General features: G+C 40.3%; 1 protein-coding gene across 1 annotated transcript in view; it reads right to left on the minus strand.

Moving 5' to 3' along the window:
* Nucleotides 1–1088: 1088 nt before the first annotated feature.
* Nucleotides 1089–20963, minus strand: part of LOC307254949 (disks large-associated protein 1-like) — a gene marked incomplete at its 3' end in the record, with an annotated part of 121185 nt that continues 101310 nt past the window's right edge. The window contains exons 7-15 of the mRNA XM_080033522.1: nt 19840–19965; nt 19512–19664; nt 17717–17799; nt 13191–13236; nt 10304–10585; nt 9577–9709; nt 7668–7759; nt 6556–6708; nt 1089–1328 (exon numbers count right to left, since the gene is read on the minus strand). Coding sequence (XP_079889648.1) covers nt 1089–1328; nt 6556–6708; nt 7668–7759; nt 9577–9709; nt 10304–10585; nt 13191–13236; nt 17717–17799; nt 19512–19664; nt 19840–19965 — 1308 coding nt within the window. The remainder of the gene's footprint in view (nt 1329–6555; nt 6709–7667; nt 7760–9576; nt 9710–10303; nt 10586–13190; nt 13237–17716; nt 17800–19511; nt 19665–19839; nt 19966–20963) is intronic.

Below are 20963 nucleotides of genomic sequence, written 5' to 3' on the forward strand. Positions count from 1 at the left end.
ATGGCGTTCTCTGTTCCAGACGGAAGAGAAAGACACTGTTTGGATATTACAACAGCCTGGAGTGTCCACACAGACACAAGACCTGAAAGGATTCCATGAGTGCACATGTGTTCAGTGTGTGTGTGTGTGTGTCTGTGTGTGCGTAAACCAGTGTGCATGTCAAGTGTTCCCATGACAAGAGTTAATGATTGTGTGTTTACTAATGAGTGTCTGTCTGTTTGTTTGTGTGTGTATGGTTGTCCATCACTGTGCATGTACAGGTACATGCTTTGTGTCATTTCACAGAGACCTACAATCCTAAAGAGTTGTGCTTCAAACAATGTAGCTCATACGACCATGTCTAAAGTCAAAGGCTTATCTAGCAGTTGAAAATGTGTAAACCCCAGTCATCTTAGGGAGCGTGATTTTGGTTTTTATAATGCTGTTTGATGATCCAACAAGCACAGTCACTTGTTTTAACTATAGTGACACTTTAACCCAAACCCACCACCAAAATCCTTCTCTGAAAATGAAACAAATAGGTGACAGCAGCATTTCTCCACTGCAAAGAGTGAATTAGGCTAAATGTAGCAAATTATGTATGATGTCTGTGCATTTTAGCACTTATGACTAAGGAAGATTATTACTGGAAAAAATACTAAGGTAACACAGTAACTCATCATTAACTAGCCGTATATGAATTCTAAGGTAATACTTAATAAACACTAACTGTTATGCTTAGTTAATGCTTAACTTAGAATTGGTTAACGAAGGATAGCTCATCCTAAGCAAGCATAAACTAACCGTTATAACTAAGCATAAGTTAGTAGCAGTTTATAGCATTAACAAAGCATTAATTAACTTGTCATTTATGTACCCTTATTGTAAAGTGTTACCAATAGTAATGTTTTCTTTTATCAGTTTGAATGGAACAGCCCCATTGCACATCCAAATCATATTCGGTTACACCCTTAACACTAAGCCTTGGTGTGGACAACCATACATTTTTGTGTTTCTGCTTTTTTGTTGTGTATGGTGTGTGTGTGTGTGTGTGTGTGTGTGTGTGTGTGTGTGTGTGTGTGTGTGTGTGTGTGTGTGTGTGTGTGTCCTCATAGCCTGGTCTGAGCCTCGGGGATGTAGATCTCGATGCTGTCTGCGCTCTCTGTGGCAGAGTTCTGCCGTACGGAGGCAGCCCTCTTGGCGGCCAGCAGGCGCTTCCTGGCCTCCTGCCGCTGCTTCTCTGCACTCTCCAGGGAGCGGTCGCGGGCCAGGGGGGGGCGCTGGCGGGCTAGGGGGTTGGGGGGGACTTTGGGAGGCTTCAGAGGCACAGCAGGGGGCAGCCTCCTCTCCTGATCAGGACGGGAGGGGTGAAGGGGAAAGGGGAGAACATTTCAGGAAAAAGGACAGATGTGTGTGTTTCTGCATGTGTGTTTGTCAGTAGCCCCTTTTACACAGAGATTGCGGCATATTGACGGAATGACGGTACGTCAATATGCCGCTTTGCTGGCACATCAGTGTGCCAATTTACACAGCGTTACACATTCTGGAATGAAAGAGGGGTGCCTGAAAGCAGCGTCAGGTGACGTAAACATTTAGCGCCGCGCCGGTCAGCTGCTTTACAACAACAACACTGGCCGGTGAATTGAGAGCAGAAGTGCTGGAGCTTGCAGTAAGAGGGCCGTCTTTTAGGGTGTATTCACACATGCCGTGTTTAGTTCGGTTGAAACGAACTCAGATGCACTTCTGCCTTCGGTGCGCATCTTTCAGGCAGGTGTGAATACAGCAATCGCACTCGGGTGCGGACCAAACAAACGCTCCGAGACCCAGCTGAAGAGGTAGTCTCGATGCGTTTCCAAACGCACTCTGCTGCAGTTCGTTTGTGGTGTGAATTTGTTCGGACTCGATCCGACCCAAATGCAGGAGGCACTGTGCCTTTTCTTTCTTTTCTTTTTTAATAAATAGCCGTCAGCTTCACATTATGGGAAAGTGTTGTTGTCACCATTATTAGGAAGATTAGTTGTGGTTTGACCGGGAGCCCAGAACAATATAAATGCTGAATGTGTTCAGCGATCAGATGAAGGAGAGGGGAGCGTCTCTCGCACAGTGCCAACAGGTTCACGCTGCGCAAGAAGTGTGTGTTTTTATTTTGCTTCCCATGTACGGGACCGTCAATACTATCCCCGTGTCAGTTTGGAGCTGAACTGCGCCGACCCAGCTGATACACAGCTTAATCAGCTGAGTGTCAGCTTGAGCCTATTCTTCTCGCGTGACGCGCATCCAGCACCAAAAATACAGTAAAAATGATGTTTCACATCGTAGGCTACAAGCCACATAACGTGGCATTGACATAAGGCTACACATTATGACCATATGAAACAACAATAATTTGATGTTTTTCCTCTTTATTTATAGGTTAGATGTAGGCCCTTTTATTATTTTTAGCCCCATATTATATCAATGATATATATTTCGCAGTTTAAACTTCGTGCTTCCTGTTTCTCTCCACCCCAGAATGTCTGTCCAATGAATGAATGACCTCAGATCACGTGTGGTTTTGCTTCGTAATGCTGGTTCACTTGCAAAAGGGGCAATATGAAAGTGGACCACACCAAACAAAAAAAATCAAAACTCTATTTGGTCTGGACCAAAGCAAGTGCACTAGCGGACTTTCCCAGTGTGAATACACCCTTACTGTCCCCATGATGTGCCGGTTGATCTCGCCCTCGCACTGAGTCCAACATCACTGGGACAGTTCACTTACGAGCTTCACCTGTGTGTGTGTGTGTGTGTTTGTGTGTGTGTTTCTTTGTGTGGCTGTGAGCGAGTCTCTTTGTGAGGGCAGCGCTCTGCCATATACAGACACACACACACACACACAGTGTGTGTGAAGTCACGTTACTGTAGACAGAAATAAAGTGTGGATATACGCTCAGACATCAGAATAATAATAGCAGTGGCGATCCGGTCACAGCCTAGCTTAGCCTAGCCTATAGCTTTTCCAATTCATTGAATAATTTCCCCTGTGTAGAAATACTCGTAAACTCTGGAAAATGAAGCGTGGGGGTTTGGATTGAGCAGCGGGCCTTATAACCAGGTAGATTATACGCTGTTCACTTTCTTTGGTGATTTTTACGGGACATCAGCCAGCCGTGGTCAGTTAATGTTAAACACATTTACCGTACTTTCCGTACTATAAGCCGCACTGGACAATAAGCTGCAGGTGTTATAATGTTTAATTACCATATGTAAGAGTTTGTGCACAGAGGGGATTGTCGGGAAAGAGATGGCTGCTTGAGGAAGCTCCCATTTATTAATATTTCAACAAACAAGTTGCATATTTGCATAACGTACGTAAGTGTTACCATTTTGTGCAATAGTAGCTACTAGGGATGGACACGAGTGTTTTCGCTACTCGTGTGATCGCTTGCATTCCTCGAGGATCAATCGATTCCTCGTTAAACTTTTTTCTATTTTTAGAACGCAACGCATCTGTCTACAGAACAACGGTTGACCGCAATAAAGCGCTCAATGCTTATGTCAAACAGTCACAGTTGCCATATGATATTAAGGGTTTATTTTCCACAAGTTTAAAACACATTTTCCTAACTGAAAGTAATTAAATAAGCGGGCCACAATTTAAACCGATCGAGTAGGTATGCGGTGGAGAGAGAAAAAAGAGAGAGAAAAAAAGCATGGGCTGTAGTTGGCTAACAATCAAAATAGACATTTAAAATAAGAAGGGCAGCAAATACAATAAAATTATTGTCCTACAATTTAAACACATAGATAGGCTAAATAACTCACCAAAGCAGTAGAAGTAGTAGTTGTATATCCAACCGCGTAATGCTCACTCCTGTCCGTGACTAATTACCGCGACTAATTCCTCGTTAACGGAACGTTACACCGGTCGGCTTTTGAATCTCAATCCTATATTCCATAATAAAGGCTTCTTATCGTTTGCTCGAATGTGCCCGAAGTCAGCCTGGCTTCTTTACGTGACTTTCCAAGTTTTCCAGCACCGCATTCAGCTCCGCGGTGCTGTGGAGACCACACACTGGCTGCGCTGCACGGAGGTGGCAGTTATTTGCGGTTTCTGTTTGACACAACGCTTAGTTTATTTAACTTGGATCAAAATATTTAATTTTGTTAAACTTTACATCCGTTTTGTGCCGTTTTGTACTAGTATATAACATTTTAAAATAGGGGCGGCCCGCCGGCCGGCCTAAAGGCTACAAACACTAAAAAAAACAAAAAAACAATTTTCCTCATCCACCAATCGAGATCATTTGAAACGAGGAGTAGCCTACTCGAGTACTCGATTACTAACGCCCATGCCTAGAAGCTACAGAATATATACTGTGCTGTGTAATAACAGGGTCGAAAAACGGGGAAAAAGTCGCGGCTTATAGGCCGAAAAGCACGGTACATTACTCCCTCATGTGATATTTGCTTAACTATCCATCGTCCTTCAACTGCTAACATGGTCGCATGTTTAGAACGTAGGCTATGGAGCGTCAAACTCGCCCCTGTTCCGCAACAACAAGCAGACGCATTTAGACAGAGAGGCGCAACAGATTGTGTCAGCAATTTTGCTACCTCGGAAGTAGTAACGAATTGTTCTGCAACGGTACCATTTACACAGCAGGGCGAAGGGCGGAAAGGCCGACATTTTCCCGGCTTTCACTGGCTGTGTAAAAGGGGCTTATGTTTGTTGGTGTGTGTGTATGTGTGTGTGTGTGTGTATGTGTGTATGTAATGTATGTGTGTATATGGTTGTGTATGTGTGTGTATGTGCCTTTGATGTGATACCAAAAACAGAGGGTCCATTTAGCAATTAGCTAAGCTTTGACACACACATGTATGTCTGTTTTTCAGTCATGCACATTTTAAAGCTTTCTGACTTAACTGCTCAGGATGTAGCTTCTAAAATTCAGTTTTCACTTTTATCTCCTCAACCTACAACTGCAGTGTAAACAGTGTGCTCCATACTTAGAAATGTATTAGTGGGGAAGGATAATTAGCCATGTTCACTCCACTTCATCTATGTGGACAGAGAGCTAAAAGCACACACAACATAAAGCCAGACAATACTGGAAAGCTACTGGGTAAGTCTCTTGTATGATTCTTACACCGTTTCAAAGTGTTCCGATTTTTGTTTATAGGTATTTTTCTATGAAATGTTCGTTCTGTGCAAAAAGGTTTTTCAATTGTAGGGTATTTATAATATGATGGTTACTGAATGTAACTCATACTCTTATTTATAGGTGTGTGTGTGTGTGTGTGTGTGTGTGTGAGAGTATATATACAGTATATGCATGTGTATGTATGTCAGCGCATATGTGTTGCGCATATATTGTTGTGATTTCATGCATAATTTTGTATTGAAATGTCTATGATGCAATGTGCATGAATGGTATGTCAAGTGTGGACCCCAGGAAACATGGGGATCCTTTCTTAAACAGTAGACATGGTGAGGCGGCAGCAGGAGGATGAAGCAAGGAAGGAAGGAGAGGTAGAAGGAAAGCATGGACGCGTGGACACAGACAGGATGGATGGACGGAAGCCCAGAGGGGTCAAGGCCCTGTGCTGGTGGTGGTGCTGTTGGTATAGCAGTTATGCCTTCACTGTCAACACAAAAAAACACAGGGAAAGAAAAAAATATATAATAATGAGAGCAAATGAGGAAGCCAGCTGAATCAATAAACACAATGTTCCACACACTGCTGAAAGACAGACCAGGCATCTGAAAAAATGATTGACAGATATCCATATCTGTATCGCCATAGAGACCAAGTCAGACAACCATGCACTACTGCACCATGGGAGAAAAACACTGAGTGATTCTGCAAGGCTTCCTTTACTTCTGTCATGGTCATGTATTGATATTCCATTTGCATTAATAGAAGCGTTTTCTTTATTTGGACAACAAGAATTCACCGTAGTATATTTTGTTGTCGGTGGGCATGTCAAACAAAGCATAGAAAGCTTTCATCCAGGAGCCTCGGCTGTGAATACACACTCATTATGGGCTAATAAAGATTTGTAGGGTACTTCTTATAGTATATATTAGGTTCAGAGCATGAGTCTTGTAGTTAAAACAATTGGAGCTTATAAAGTGCCCTGTGATAGGACATACCCCTATTTATGTAAGAGCCCCTACAAACTATTCTCATTATAGAAATGTCTTTTGTGTTTTAAGAGCAATCTGAACCACATGGGTGTAAATACATATGCTCATCTTAAGCTAAACTTCTGATCAGGAACAGTGGGTTTCTGTTGAGCCTGCTGAATAGTTACCAGACTAAGGAAATGTGTGTTCACCTAACCGTAACTAACCCTTTGCCCTGAGTAGAAGATGGGGAAAATATATGTAGACTGTTTAATTTTAGGAGTAAATCACATTGGGAAAAAAATCTCTGACACAAAAGCAATGTCCCTTTGGGTGGACCATAGGCACAACACAAGTAATGCAACGTTGCCAAAGACATAACACATTGCTCATAGCCATGAAATGAAGGAACTGGCACAACATCTGGCGCTTCCATGCAGATGGAGTGTTGTTTTCTGTGTGCGTACCTTCCTCTCCGGCGGCTCCAGGGCTCTCCAGTTGTTGGCTCGGAGCTGGTGGAGCTCATCAAACTTGAGGCTGACATTCTCAATGGACAGCTGAAGCATGTCCCAAAAGCCAGCCAGGTCTGAGGCAACGGGCCGGGACTGGGCCTTCAGGTTCTATCACAGTGAGAAAGGAGGAGAAGGAATAGTATAGCAACCACCGCAGGGAAGAACAGAATACTTTTACACTATCATTTAATGTTAAAGGAATAGTTCAACACTTTAAAGTTGTTTTTTTGTTGCCTCACTCTCTCGCAAAGGTGACAGAAACCGTACCTGTAACTGTGCATGCATTTCTGATATAGAAATGGGCAAAGGTCGCTCATCCAGGTTAGCTTAGCTCATCCAGGTTAGCTTAGCTCAAACACTGGTAGTCAAGGGGAGCAGGTCAAAAGATAAACTTTACAATATCTCTTAACTGTGTGCTTGCTGGGACTGGTTTATATGTTACGCTCTATACTTTTTTACACTTTATGTCATTTTAGAACCAAATACATATGTGACCGTCACAGGCACTTCCTGCTTTTCTTCCAGTGTGTATGTGATTCTCAAATGACATAAAGTGTAGAACGTATAAAGCGAAACACGACATGGTAAATAAACAAATCCCAACAAGCACGCAGGAGCATTGAGTGATGCTAAGCTAACCAGGAGCGACCTTTGCTCATTTCTAGATCAAACATGCAGACACATGTTACAGGAACAGGGTCTTTGGCCTTTTCTTGAGCCGGAAAGTGAGGCAAAAACTTAAAAAATAAAGATGTCGAACCATTCTTTTAATATAATGTGTTTATTTCTATTCTACAATAATCACAGTAGCACCTTGAAATTAGTATTGGTTGCTACGACACAGTGATCATTCTAATTAACTGCATGTTACACTTAGACCGAACTGTTTACATTTTATTTTAAAATACTGAATGTTTTGGCAAAGACCTCAGAGTTAGGATACGTGAATATGTTCGCAGATCAAATCATAATTTTGTTCAAAAGACTATAACACAGAAAATGAGAGGTGAACGATTGTTGTTATAAATGATTGATTGAGTGTGTGAGTGTGATGGTTTGCCACTCACCAGATTCTCCTCACACAGCTCCCTGAACTGTTGGAACTTGTGGGATATGAGGAGCTGAGCACTCCCTACCGCTCCCCTCATCTTCCCCACAACTACAGGCACAGACACACAGTTTAACAAGAGGCTAACCAACTGTTCTTGAGAAAATCTACATTTTACTTTCTGGCTTACTATTGATGGCATATTGTGAACATCTGGGAATAAATTCCTTCCCACAAGCTTTCTTCACCAATGTGTTTGTAAAGGTGTATAATAAGTTATAACACATCTTATAAAGTTGATATTCAACTCCCCTAGGAAAATCCATGAGAGTACCAGACACCTTTATAAACACATTGGTGAAGAGATCTAGTGGTAAGGAATGTATTCCCAGATTAGCCAAAAAATCTGAAAATATTCCATGACTATACTAAGGAGTTCTCTTATATTAAAGGTGGAGTCAGTGATTCTGGAGAACGTTTGTTGACAAATCACTTTTTGTCAAAATCCGTGAACACCTCCTCACAATCTGCTTCCTTTCCGTACTGTGTGTGCGCTGGAAAAAAAATCAAGTGTTCATAAACAGCCTAGGCTCTGTAAACAAAGGTAATGCAAACAAAGCGGCTCCAAATTGGTTTATATTAGGTAGCAGATTGTGAGGAGATATTCACTGATTTGAACAAAAAGTGATTTGTCTACAATCATTCTCCAGAATAGTTTACCCCACCTTTAAGACACATTAACCCATTGATGATTATGGCAATCTAAGATGCATGTCCTTAATGCCTGAGGGTTTTCTGAAAAAATAGTATGAATTGTAAAGTCTACCAAAACCTTAATATCTAAGCCTGTGTAGCACATAGAAACATGAAATAAAATACATTTAAAAGTTAAGGTTCACAGGTTTTATTTGAACATGCTCCCTTAGCGCTTTCAAACCAACACATTTTTCTAAAAATCGTCAAAATTAGATGGGGGAGAAAAAAAAGAATAAATAATATAAAATATTTAAAAATAATGTGCTAAACGAGGTTATAATCCTGCTTCCTTTTAGCATGGATAGTAGTGACTCAGTGTGCAGTGGAGGGATAAAGATAGACAGGTATATGAAGGAGAAAATAGTTATCACTGGCACCATAAATCCAACTTTCCAGTACAACTGAAACGCAGACTGACTCCTGCTGTCAGCAGCCGATCAGCTGGTCCAAACGGCTGTATACCACGGAGATGAAAACGAAACTGAAACTTAACTATCGCCTGGCTGGGCTGAATTTGAGTTGGAGCAGCAAAATATAGCCTAAATTCATAAATATTGTTAATAAATAGATGCAATGTGTTGTGTGATTTTCGTCAGTAGCCTATAGTAGACCTAGATTCTGAGCTCCGAACGCCACTAACTGTTCTGTAATACACTATCGCTGACACAGCTGGCGTATTTTTTATTATTATTTATTTATTTATAAATTTTTTGATTGGCGTGATTTTCGGCAAACCACACATTTTTTGGGTGGTCACGTGGTCTTAAAAAATCAACAAAACCCACCTCATGTGTATTTGAACCAATGACAGTGCATTCTATGTTGCGCACGCCATGAAAATTAGATAAAGTAACAATGCTGCGCAACGCAGCATCAGGCGGGAGATACAATGTGGCATCGCGCAGCAGCCGTCATCAATGGGTTAAGGCACACTAATAGGACTACATATTTAAGAGCAAACAAATGATTCCTTATAAACAAATGATTTTAGATAGTTACATAAATAGTTTTGAATATTGACAAACACACACAAACACACACGTACACTCCCGCACACAAACACAAACACGCACACGCACACACACACACGCGCACACGTACGCGTACACGTACACGCACACACAAACACACACAAACGCAAACACACACACACACACACACACATAACCTACTGTCTTCAGGCAGGTCATTCTCTCGCTGGTCAAGCTCCATCTGTCGACACCAGCCCTCCAGCCGGTCGGTCTCAGCCTGCAGCAGCTTCAGAAACCAGCGGCCGTCTCTCTGACACACTGACCGCTGCACCGCCTGACATTCAAATAGACAGACTTTCACCACACGTAGAAACACACCTGCTAGAGCCAATTTAGATTTGATGGCCAACTAACCCTTAGTGCAGCTTTAAAGGGGGGGGGGGGGGGGGGGTGGGAGGGGTAAGGGATTCTGGAGAACGTTTTTTGACAAAATCACATTTTTCTCCTCACAATCTGCTTCTTGTCCCTACTGTGTGGGCGCTGGAAAAAAAAAAAGCTTCAGCCTGTTCATACACAGCCTAGACTCTGTAACCTGTCATGTTTACATGCTAGGAGGGGGCCTCATTGTTTACATTCCCTTTGTTTGAATACCAGTTTACAGAGCCTAGGCTGTGTATTGACACTAGATTCACAGTACAGACAAGAAGCAGATTATGAGGATTTATACACTGAAGAGTGATTTTGTCAACAAACATTCTCCAGAATCTCTGTCCACCTTTAACAATAGCTTAGCGTTATGTTAGCATGGAATAAGTAGTGATTGACTGGAATGAACTATTGGACAAGAAGAGTGTTTCTAACATGGCTACTGCAATACTTTGTCTTGAACATCCCTGCAGCAGTTCTTAGTGAATAGGCTCTCACATACCTCCAGGATGGAAGCGCTGTTGAAGTTGACATCCAGTGAGTCGTCCGTCACACTGTCTATCCAGGGGTCTGGAGGGGGGAGGATGGACGGGTCAAAGCCCACATCATCGTACTCGTCTGAGGCACAGGCGTGGTAGTGGTTCCCTGAGCCCTGGATGCTCACGGTGGAAGTGGCCGCGTCGCGAGAGTATTGTCGAGACAGGGCGCCAGAGGAGAGGACTTCCATGTCAGTGTCCGGGGAGTCCAGAGGAGTGTCCAACATGTCCGCTATGTCCAAATCTGCCTAGGATAGGATCATGAATAAATCCTTTAATAACTGACTGAGAGCACAAATGATCGTTTGAGTGGGGCAGGTCTGTTAAAGCTATAGTGCGTAACTTCTGTCGCCCCCCATGAGGAATTCCGAGGAATTACAATAACACTGTTGGCGCATTTACATGAGGTAAGCCTTCGCTGATCACACATGGATTTTATTCCCTCTGCTCTACGTCCAGGTTTTTTCTTAGCAGTAGAATCAACAACTGAAACATTTATTGGGCTCTACCTGCGCCAGTATCTCCCATACTGAGAAACACAGAGAGTTTTGTGGAGCTGATAGGCTTAATCAACTTTGCGTCAACTAGTTTGGCAATGGCTTAATTAATAATAATAATTGATAGGATTTATATAGCGCTTTATTCCCTAAGGACTCAAAGCGCGTACATGGTTCTAGGTTCAATTCGTTCACACACAGTCATACCGGCGGTGGTAAACTACGAGAGTAGCCACAGCGGCCCTGGGGCAGACTGACGGCTTAGATGTAACTGACATCCATTTATATGAACAAGTTACACACTGTAGCTTTAAGTCTGCCACTAGAGGTCCACATGCTCGCCAAGAATCTTGCCCTGCGTTCCAATCCCCATACTTCCCTACAATTGTAGTATACTGAAAACACATGAATGCCCCACTAACTCCAATAGCATTTTGGACATTTCTCGACATAATGAAAAAAAAAAGTATATTGAGTAATTCACAAGAAAATAACAACAATATTCTAAAATTCCCGATTTCACAATGTTATTAAACCCTTAAGAGGACAGCCTATCCCCTGTTCCTAAGAGCATAATTCACCCCTAATTTACACCAAATAAATATAAACTGAGATTGATGATACAGTGTTAATGTATTAACAGTGGATAGACAGGGGAAACATACAATCATATGCAAAAGTTTGGGAACCCCTCTCAGCCGGCATTATAATTGACTCTGCTTTCACAAAAAAATATAAAAGTGGTATGTCTTTAATTTACCAGGAACAGCTAAGTACTGGGATGTTTTCCAAACAAAGATTTTTTGAAAAGCAGTATTTGGTTGTATGAAATAAAATAAAATGTGAAAAACTGGCTGTGCAAAAATGTGGGTACCCTTGTGGTTTTGTTGATTTTAATGCCTGTAACAGCATGTAAAACTGATGAACTTAAACACAAAGTTGGTTGGATTATGTTGTTAAGCCTTGAACCTCATAGAAATGTCTGTTTAATCATGAGAAAATGTATTGTAGGTGCCTAAATGCAAGTTGCACTTCTCTTTGACTCTCTGCTGAAGTGAGACAGAATGGGATCATCAAAACTGCTCCCAAAAGATCTTAAAAACAAAGATTATTCATTATCATGGTTTAGGGGAAGGCTACAAGAAACTTTCCCAAAGGTTTCAATTGTCAATTTCTACTGTAAGGAACGTTGTCAGGGAATGGAAGGACACAGGCACAGTTGCAGTTAAACCCAGGTCTAGCAGACCAAGAAAAGTACAAGAGCGGCATATGCGGCGGATTGTGAGAATGGTTGCACACAACCCAAATATCACCTCCAAAGACCTGCAAGAACATCTGGCTGCAGATTGTGTATCTGTACATGGTTCAACAAATCAGTGCAATTTGCACCAAAACATCTGTATGGCCAGGTGATGAGAAGGAAGCCCTTTCTGCGCCCAAGCCACAGATACAGTTGCATGGAGTATGCAAAAGCTCATTTAGACAAGCCAGCTTCATATTGGAAGAAAATGCTTTGGACTGATGAGACAAAAATTAAGTTATTTGGTCTTTATAAAAAGCAGATGTTTTGGTGCAAATTGCGCTGAATTGTTGAACGATGTACAGATACACAATCTGCAGCCAGATGTTCTTGCAGGTCTTTGAAGGTGATCTGTGGGTTGTGTGCAACCATTCTCACAATCCTCCACCTATGCCGCTCCTGTTTTTTTCTTGGTCTGCCATGCCTGGGTTTAACTGCCACTGTGCCTGTGTCCTTCCATTTCCTGACAACGTTCCCTACAGTCGAAATTGACAATTGAAACCTTTGGGAAAGCTTTTTGTAGCCTTCCCCTAAACCATGACAATGAACAATCTTTGTTTTTCAGATCTTTTGGGAGCTGTTTTGATGATCCCATTCTGTCTCACTTCAGCAGAGAGTAAAAGAGAAGTGCAACTTGCATTTAGGCACCTAAAATACATTTTCTCATGATTAAACAGACATTTCTATGAGGTTCAAGGCTTAACAACACAATCCAACCAACTTTGTGTTTAAAGTCATCAGTTTTACATGCTGTTACAGGCATTAAAATCAACAAAACCACAAGGGTACCCACATGTTTGCACAGCCAGTTTTTCACATTTTATTTTATTTCATACAACCAAATACTGCTTTTCAAAAAATCTTTGTTTGGAAAACATCCCAGTACTTAGCTGTTCCTGGTAAATTAAAGACATACCACTTTTATCTTTTTTTTGTGAAAGCAGAGTCAATTATAATGCCGGCTGAGAGGGGTTCCCAAACTTTTTCATATGACTGTAGTTGCATTAGAAGAGGTGATGAGTGAGAGGATGAATCAATAACCAAACAGCAGCTTACCTGTACGGCTGCTGTCACACTGTTGGAGCGCTGGAACCGGCGATATCTGACCACAAGAGGGAGAGAACACTTTGAATATTAAAAAACAAGATTTACAAGATAAGATAAGGATGTATTAGTCACATACAAATATACATTTCAGTGGTTAAGAAAATAAGAGCACAACACAACACAACACAACACAACACAACACAACACAACACAACACAACACAACACAACACAACACAACACAACACAACAAATAAAGATACAAATCCCACCCATACAAAAAAACGTGAGCCCACAATACATAGCCTAGATTAAAAAAAGTGGTATGGATGGTCCATGTGCATAAGTAGCTGTTACTCATAGATAACAGTACAGAAGATACTCGCTCTGCCAGTGCATGGTATTCATTCATTAATTTCATCTTTATTTCGAACAAAAAAATAAATAAAAAATAACAAAGCAAGTATGACATATACAAATGCATATAACACAAAACACAATAATTATAACGTGTCATAAACAATATTTATAAAATAATTGTTGTGTCTTTGTTCGAAAAGGAGTGAGAAGAAGCCAAAGCTTATGTATTCCCACCCCTTATTCAACTGCTCTTAATTATCATAATGTACAAAACCTCACTTTTACTTTCGTAAACATTCAGGTTTAGGTTCATTAACATTTTGGATTGACCGAGAGCACTCTAGTCGTTCAATAATAAAATGAATCCTCAAAAATACAACTTGCCTACTAATTGTGCACACAGTTTAGATGTGAGTGAAAGAGGCTCAGCCATACATAGTTATTACAGTGTGTAGCGCTGGCTAACCTTGGCAGATCAGTGTGTGGGTGTTTGAGAGGAGAGAGAAATGATTACAGGACAGCCAGAAGCCACTTGGCTAGACCGAGAGAGAAAATACACCACATGGAACAGCATTACAATGACAGAATATATCAGACAGTATTAGAGTGCAGTAGAAAAAAATTGTAGTTAACTAGAAACTTAAATATAAAATCTTGATCACTATGGTGGTCACCACAATTGTGTAATGCACTATCTATTAAAGGTAGTGCATTATGGAACACACTACCCCCAACTATAAGGGAAGGTCCCACTCTGGCCACCTTTAAGAGCCAAGTAAAGGTATGGCTAAGAACTAAGCAAAGGTGCAACCACCTCTAAATCAGTGGTTCTCAAACTTTTTTTGTCATTCCCCACTTTGGAGGTGGGAATATTTTCAAGCCCCACCGTGGCACCTCCAGCGATTGTATTTGGAATTATAGTTTAGAGTTAAGCTGGGTTTATAGTCAACACAAAGAGTTACAGAGAGTTCAGTGCATCGCTACATGTGTTACATATGATCAGGCCATATTTTACAGACAGGACCAAATAGGTTGGATACAAGTGGAAAAGAATCAGAATCTCTTTAATGTCATTGGACAAAGTGCAACAAAATATAATATATAATAATATATATTTTTTAAACAAATTAATAATAGGTTAAAATGAATGTAGAAGGTGTAAAAATGTAATTTTAGAGGTGAGATTGGTATGATTAACTTGTATGTTCATGTAAACAGACTAGTATTCATTTGTTTGTACCTTGACATGTTTGGACTACTTCCTGCAGTCTTCTTCAGAAGTGTCAGCTGTTGCTGTGACGCGCGTTGTGTCAGCTGATGTTATAGACAACCAGCCGTCCCGCCAGAAGAGGCAGGACGGCTGGTCCTCTGCTGTTCGTCCGTTCTATGGAGAACTGCATCCCAGGTGTGAGACAGCATGTATGCCCCCTCGTCCCGGTTTACTGTCCCCTGGGCCTGTTCCCTGATCTCCACTGCCTCCCTGATCCAACGTTGGAACTTGTTGCTCTCTGTCCCTATGACCTTTGCCCCTTCCCAGTCCATGATGTGGTTCTCCCTCTTGCAGTGATCCCAGATGGCTGATTCTCCTGCTCCGCTTTCTCTTTCAGTGCACGTGTGAGCGCTCCAGATGTTTCCTTTTCACATTCTTTTTGATGTTCTTTTTTACGTGTGCCGAATGCCCTACCAGTTTCCCCTATGTATGTTTTGTTGCATGATAAGCATGGGATTTCATATATAACGTCACATTTCTTCTCCGGTTGTATTTTGTCCTTGGGGTGCACCAACACCTGCCGTAGCTTGATGTTTTACTGGCGTGCTGATGAGATGTTTTTTCATCGCCCGTTGGACCTTTTCTGTGACGCCCCTGATGTACGGAAGTATCACCATGCCTCGGTGTTCGGTTTTCTCTGAGCTTTTCTTTTTCGTTTCCTCTTTGTTTTCTTTTTTCCGGACTGCTTGCTTCCCTTTGTTGATGGCCCAACCTGGGTATTGGCAGTGTGTGAGTGAACGGACGAACGAACAGCAGAGGACCAGCCGTCCTGCCTCTTCTGGCGGGACGGCTGGTTGTCTATAACATCAGCTGACACAACGCGCATCACAGCAACAGCTGACACTTCTGAAGAAGACTGCAGGAAGTAGTCGAAACATGTCAAGGTACAAACAAATGAATACTAGTCTGTTTACATGAACATACAAGTTAATTTACCAAGTTAGACTAAATGAACCTTTTTGAGAGATTGGTATGATATTGCAAGAAGGTATAATTATAAAAGTGGATTAAACAAATAATGATTCTCTCCTGTTGTACCGGATCCCTGTTCTGAGCCAGGGATCCAGGCTAAAATAAAACTCGACCAGAATATCACTCGACTAAATCACGACTGTTTGCTGTCTCGGCCAAAAAATTGAGCTAGTTACATCTCCATGTAGCACTTACATGTGGCACTTTGTAGTTTGGTTTATTTGAAGCTATAGTACTTGCGGGATTCTTGTTGTTCTGAGTTTGTACCTTCATGGTTGAATGCACTTAATGGAAGTCGCTTTGGATGAAAGTGTCAGCTAAATAAAATGTAATGTAATGTAACAGGAAAGCTTCCTATGTCCTGCTAATTGTGGAATCATGTGGATGTTGGGCTACTGTTGGAGGACAGATTTTACTCATAGATAAATGTTCTTTCAGTGTTTTTTCACTAAAATGTTCTGCTACAGTCTCAAAATGAAAAAAAAGTATTGTTAAACGTCAACATAAAACATCTTTAACATGTAGTTTAATCAGAAGTAAGCATTATATTTTTGTTAATATACGTGTCACATGACAGCAGGCAGCAGCCATGCTAGTAAGCATATGAGACAGAGCACACAAAATAACTGAGATAGTTTGAGTTAAGTGACATTAATCACCGCGGTGAAGTTAGTTTTAAGTTGGATATTCGACAGACATTCATCGGGTACATGTACTAAAGTTGTTTCCGCAAGAGGACACACCCTCCAGCCCTCGCATGTAACCGGCATACTGACTTAGAGAACGTTGATTAAATACTGTCTAGATTTTAAAAACTGATTTATTTTATACCTTCTTGCTGACTTGGTCATATTATACAAAAACTACTTGAAAACTTTTATAAATCTTTTCATACTAAAGTTGACTCATGTAGCACGCTCATTTTGATGATCATTGATCATTTGTTTTGGACAAATAATTCTATAAAAAATGTATGAATTAATCCTTTCATAGCTTCCAATTCATGTGAACATGTGTCTTCAAACGATTCCAGAAAGCAGCAGAGTTATGTTTATGTACAGTTATACCACTCTCTATTCCCTCAATGGAATGTTCAAAATAAAATGAAAGTGTTCAATGCATGTTTTCAAAAAATATAATTGTTTGCTCAATGTGCTCTGTTTCTCATAAATGGCTGTTTAGTGAAATTGTCCCATCACAATCCCTATGGAAATGGTTGATCAAAAATATAGAGTGAACCATCTGTTCTTTGACTATGTGGTGGTGGTTGTAGTCACATTGGTAGTTACAGTGTATTAATGGATCAACATTCTACAGAGAAAACAAAAGGCCCCTTACGTTCACCATATTGTGAGCTTTCCAGAAGTATCCAGTATACTTTTTATTTTCTAAAAATAAACTATTTCAACACAGGTTCCCACCTTCATTTTCTTGAAGGCATACCCTAGTCAATTATTTATTTGATTGTTTTAACCACTGTGAACTGTGTTAAACTCCATCTCTCCATGCATTTTTGGGCAGCTTTTCATCTTTACATTGCACCAAATTGATGAATTTAACTTTAGAAGGTAGATCATTTCCACCAGTCTCTCAAAAGTCCTGTGGGACCTTGCTTGCTCTGAACCTAAATACCCAGCCTTGTTCATATGTACAGTAGATAAATGGGCAAGTGCATTCTGACTTAACAGTCAACAAAAAAGATAGGAAAAGATAGTGAGGGATGTAGCTCAGTGGGTAGGGTGGTCGACCTGCAACTGTATGGTCGGTGGTTCGATCCCCCGTCTCCCCGCCACATGTACAAGTGTCCCTGGACAAGACACTGAACCCTAGATTGCTCCCGATAGATTGCTTGCACCCTGCATCGTGTGTATGTCGGTTTGGATAAGAGCGTCTGCTAATGTAATGTAGTGGGTAAAGAACAATGTGTGGCTCACCCTCTTTCATCCTCCACTTGAACCCCTATAGAGGTGAACTTGGATGGGTCTTCTGGGTCAGGAACTTCCTCTGGACCATCCACCTACAGCAGACACACAAGATAAGTCTCATCCCATGTATAATCATGACTATCATAATTCATGACGTGGACAACACTGATTAGGTCATGTGTCCACTGGGTGTTTAAAATCAAAGCTAATTGAAAATATTTTAGATTTTTGTGGAAGTGATAGTGACTTGTAAGTAGAAATAACTACTGTATGCTTAGGGCCAGACACTGCAGGCAAAAACATGGTCTTTTATAGCACTGGTCAATTTTGGGATTTTTGTGCATTTTTGCTTCCATAACATGTCTTCTTCCATTCTAGTAATCAAAAGGTCCAAAATGCATAGGTGTTTATTTGACTAAATATTGTCTGTTTGCATCTGTATATTACCCCTATACAACCATCTTTAACGGACATTATCTCAACATTTCAATACACTGAACCAAAAACCTCAACTTCTAAAGCACTTACATACACTATATAATTATGTTTATCATAAATCAGACAATTAACAACATATGAACAAATCCTTAATTAATATCTTTCAGAATAGTGCTAGGAATGATTATGGAAAGTTTAGCTGATAGAAGTGCTTCAGAAGTTGTGATTTGTGGTTCACAGTATTGAAACATATCTACTTTTAAGGTAACCGGGAAAGTTTGATTTAAAAAATGAAAAAAAAGACTGTATCCATATTCTGTTTTGTAAAAACGTTGGACACATATAAGTTGTAAAAATGAAATAATGATTTTAACTCTGGTTATTTCAAACACCTAGTTTTGGGGGTTTCAAAAAGAAATGCAAATGAAAGCAGAATTAGATATATCGGCAAATTGCCAAACAGTTCCGAAAAAAGTTGTTCTATAGAAAAATATTGTTTTAATGTCAGTAATCAACTGGTAAAGTTTCATGATGATATCTATAAGTTAAAAATGAAGTTAACATTTTTACCCTATTCACCTGCAGTTTCTCGCCTCCATTATGATAACCACTAAAACACTAACAATATAAAAGGTCTATCACATCAAAACCTCTTGTATAGGACATAATAAAATCACAACTTGAATTTGCCCATCCAGATGGTTTCGATATCTGGTCTGGCCCATGGACTATATAAACTACCCCAACTTTCAGCAGCTCTCATGGATTTTTCCTAGGGGAGTTGAATTTCAACTTTTTAAGATGTGTTAATAAACACATTTACAAACACATGGGTGAAGAAAGCTAGTGGTAAGGAATTTATTCCAAGATTTTCACAATATGCCATCACTTATAATCATTATTTGAACTATTCAGGTTATTAAAGAAGCATTTGTTCACATTTTGTGTATTGTCTGATTTACATTTACTTCTTAAAAAAATACCGAATATCAAGACAAAAAAAGGCAGTAACCAAAATCTGTTCTGCAAAAACATTGGACACAAATGTGTTGTCAAATGAACTAAAGGATGTTATCCAACATCTAGATTCATTTCTGATTTTAAAGAGATTCAATTTACAACATCATTTAACATTTAACACATTTGCATATTTACTCAAACATTTCTGAAAAAGGTTTTATACTTGTTTCTGTTTGTCTGAATGTAATGTAAGTAATCAACTGGCAAAATGTCAAGATGATATCTAGAAGTTAAACATTGAACCCTATTCATCTGCAAGGTCTCACAAAGATATTCAGAATTGACATAATGTTGTATCAAGCCTTTTATTTTGCTATGAGTTTCTCCACTGCTGTCTCATACATACCTGGATGCCTATGGAGAGACAGGTGCCCTTCCTAAGGGCTTCTTTCCTGTATTCCTCCCTGTGCTCTTCCACCACTCTGCCTCTGCTCAGCGCTGAGGGGCTGGTCACTGTCATGGTGATGTTACTGACATGCTGACTGGCTGGTCCATGGACCTACACACCATTCACCACAACACACATTATGTATGTGAACACAATTCTCAGAAAAGCAATACTAATGTGTTTTTATAAATATAATTAAAAAATTGGGGAATTTAGCACAAATACAATGTTGATTTGTAATATGAATAAACACATTACAAATAAAAGACAATATTGAAGTACTGACCTGTGCATTAGCAGCTTCTATGGCAGCGGTCAAAGCCTTCATGCTGTCAATGCTTTCTGTGGAGTTACTGAGTCCTGACTGGATGGTCATGTCTCCTCTGGGTCCCTCCTCCTCCATGTATGCATCCTGGTTAGTTCAAAACAAACATGGCATGTTGCTTTAAAGATGAAATATTATTCAAAAATGTTAGTGGACGATACGGTTATTACATGGATATTCTGACTATTTGCATCCGATACTATCATTTCTGAATTTAATAAATTGTTGGTCGAGACTCTTGAACAATCAATGATGAGACATGAAATAGTCCAGTAGTATAAATGGTGGTTCAGTGATTCAATCAAGGGTTCGTATAGACTTGACTTGAGAAAATGAAAGCAAATACATGGTAACCATGACTTGGTTTTGGGATATAGTAGCAAATGGTTTCCTGAATGTATCTTTAGTGGAAAAACCGAGAACTGCAAAGGAAATTTATCATTGAAAGATGGCTACATTCTTCTGCTGCATTATAATATCCTTGGCAAGCAGCCACTGAACTAGGAAGCAGCAGACTGTGCGATATAGCAATCACAGGTTGAACAATTGAACATTTCCTTTCCTTTGGAGTATAACGTAATGTAAAGGTTAAAAAAAGTATGAGGTAAATGCTGAAATGTAGTTTTTCTTTTGCTATTATTGTCATTTTCAGGAAATCTGTCTTGAGGTTTAGAGTGCATGTGTGTGTGGAACTGCAGAGTGGAAGTGCTGCTCTTCTTTCCTGCCCAAAGCTGACCCCGAACCAGCTGTGATGTTGTGTATCTACATGCGGTGCAGATGATAGCAGGTCATAGTGTGTGTTCCAAGATTCAAGGTGGTTTATTGTGGTTAATATGCATCATAATTACAACAACAGTCATTTGCAATGCAATTATTAGGCCTCAGGCTCCTCTCAACAATGCAATATAGAAGAAGTTAATGTATAAAAGAAACACACAAGTGAAGAGAGCCACACCCAGGGCACAAATAAACACAGCAGTAGTGCAATGACGTGGTTCAGATAAAACGTGTAGAGATAAGGTGCACCATAGAAATATAAAGTAGAATTCAAAATAAAGTTAAATTATATATAGACGTATATGAAA

Source organism: Ammodytes marinus (genome assembly GCF_949987685.1).
Source record: "Ammodytes marinus genome assembly, chromosome: 9".
Classification (NCBI taxonomy): domain Eukaryota; kingdom Metazoa; phylum Chordata; class Actinopteri; order Uranoscopiformes; family Ammodytidae; genus Ammodytes; species Ammodytes marinus.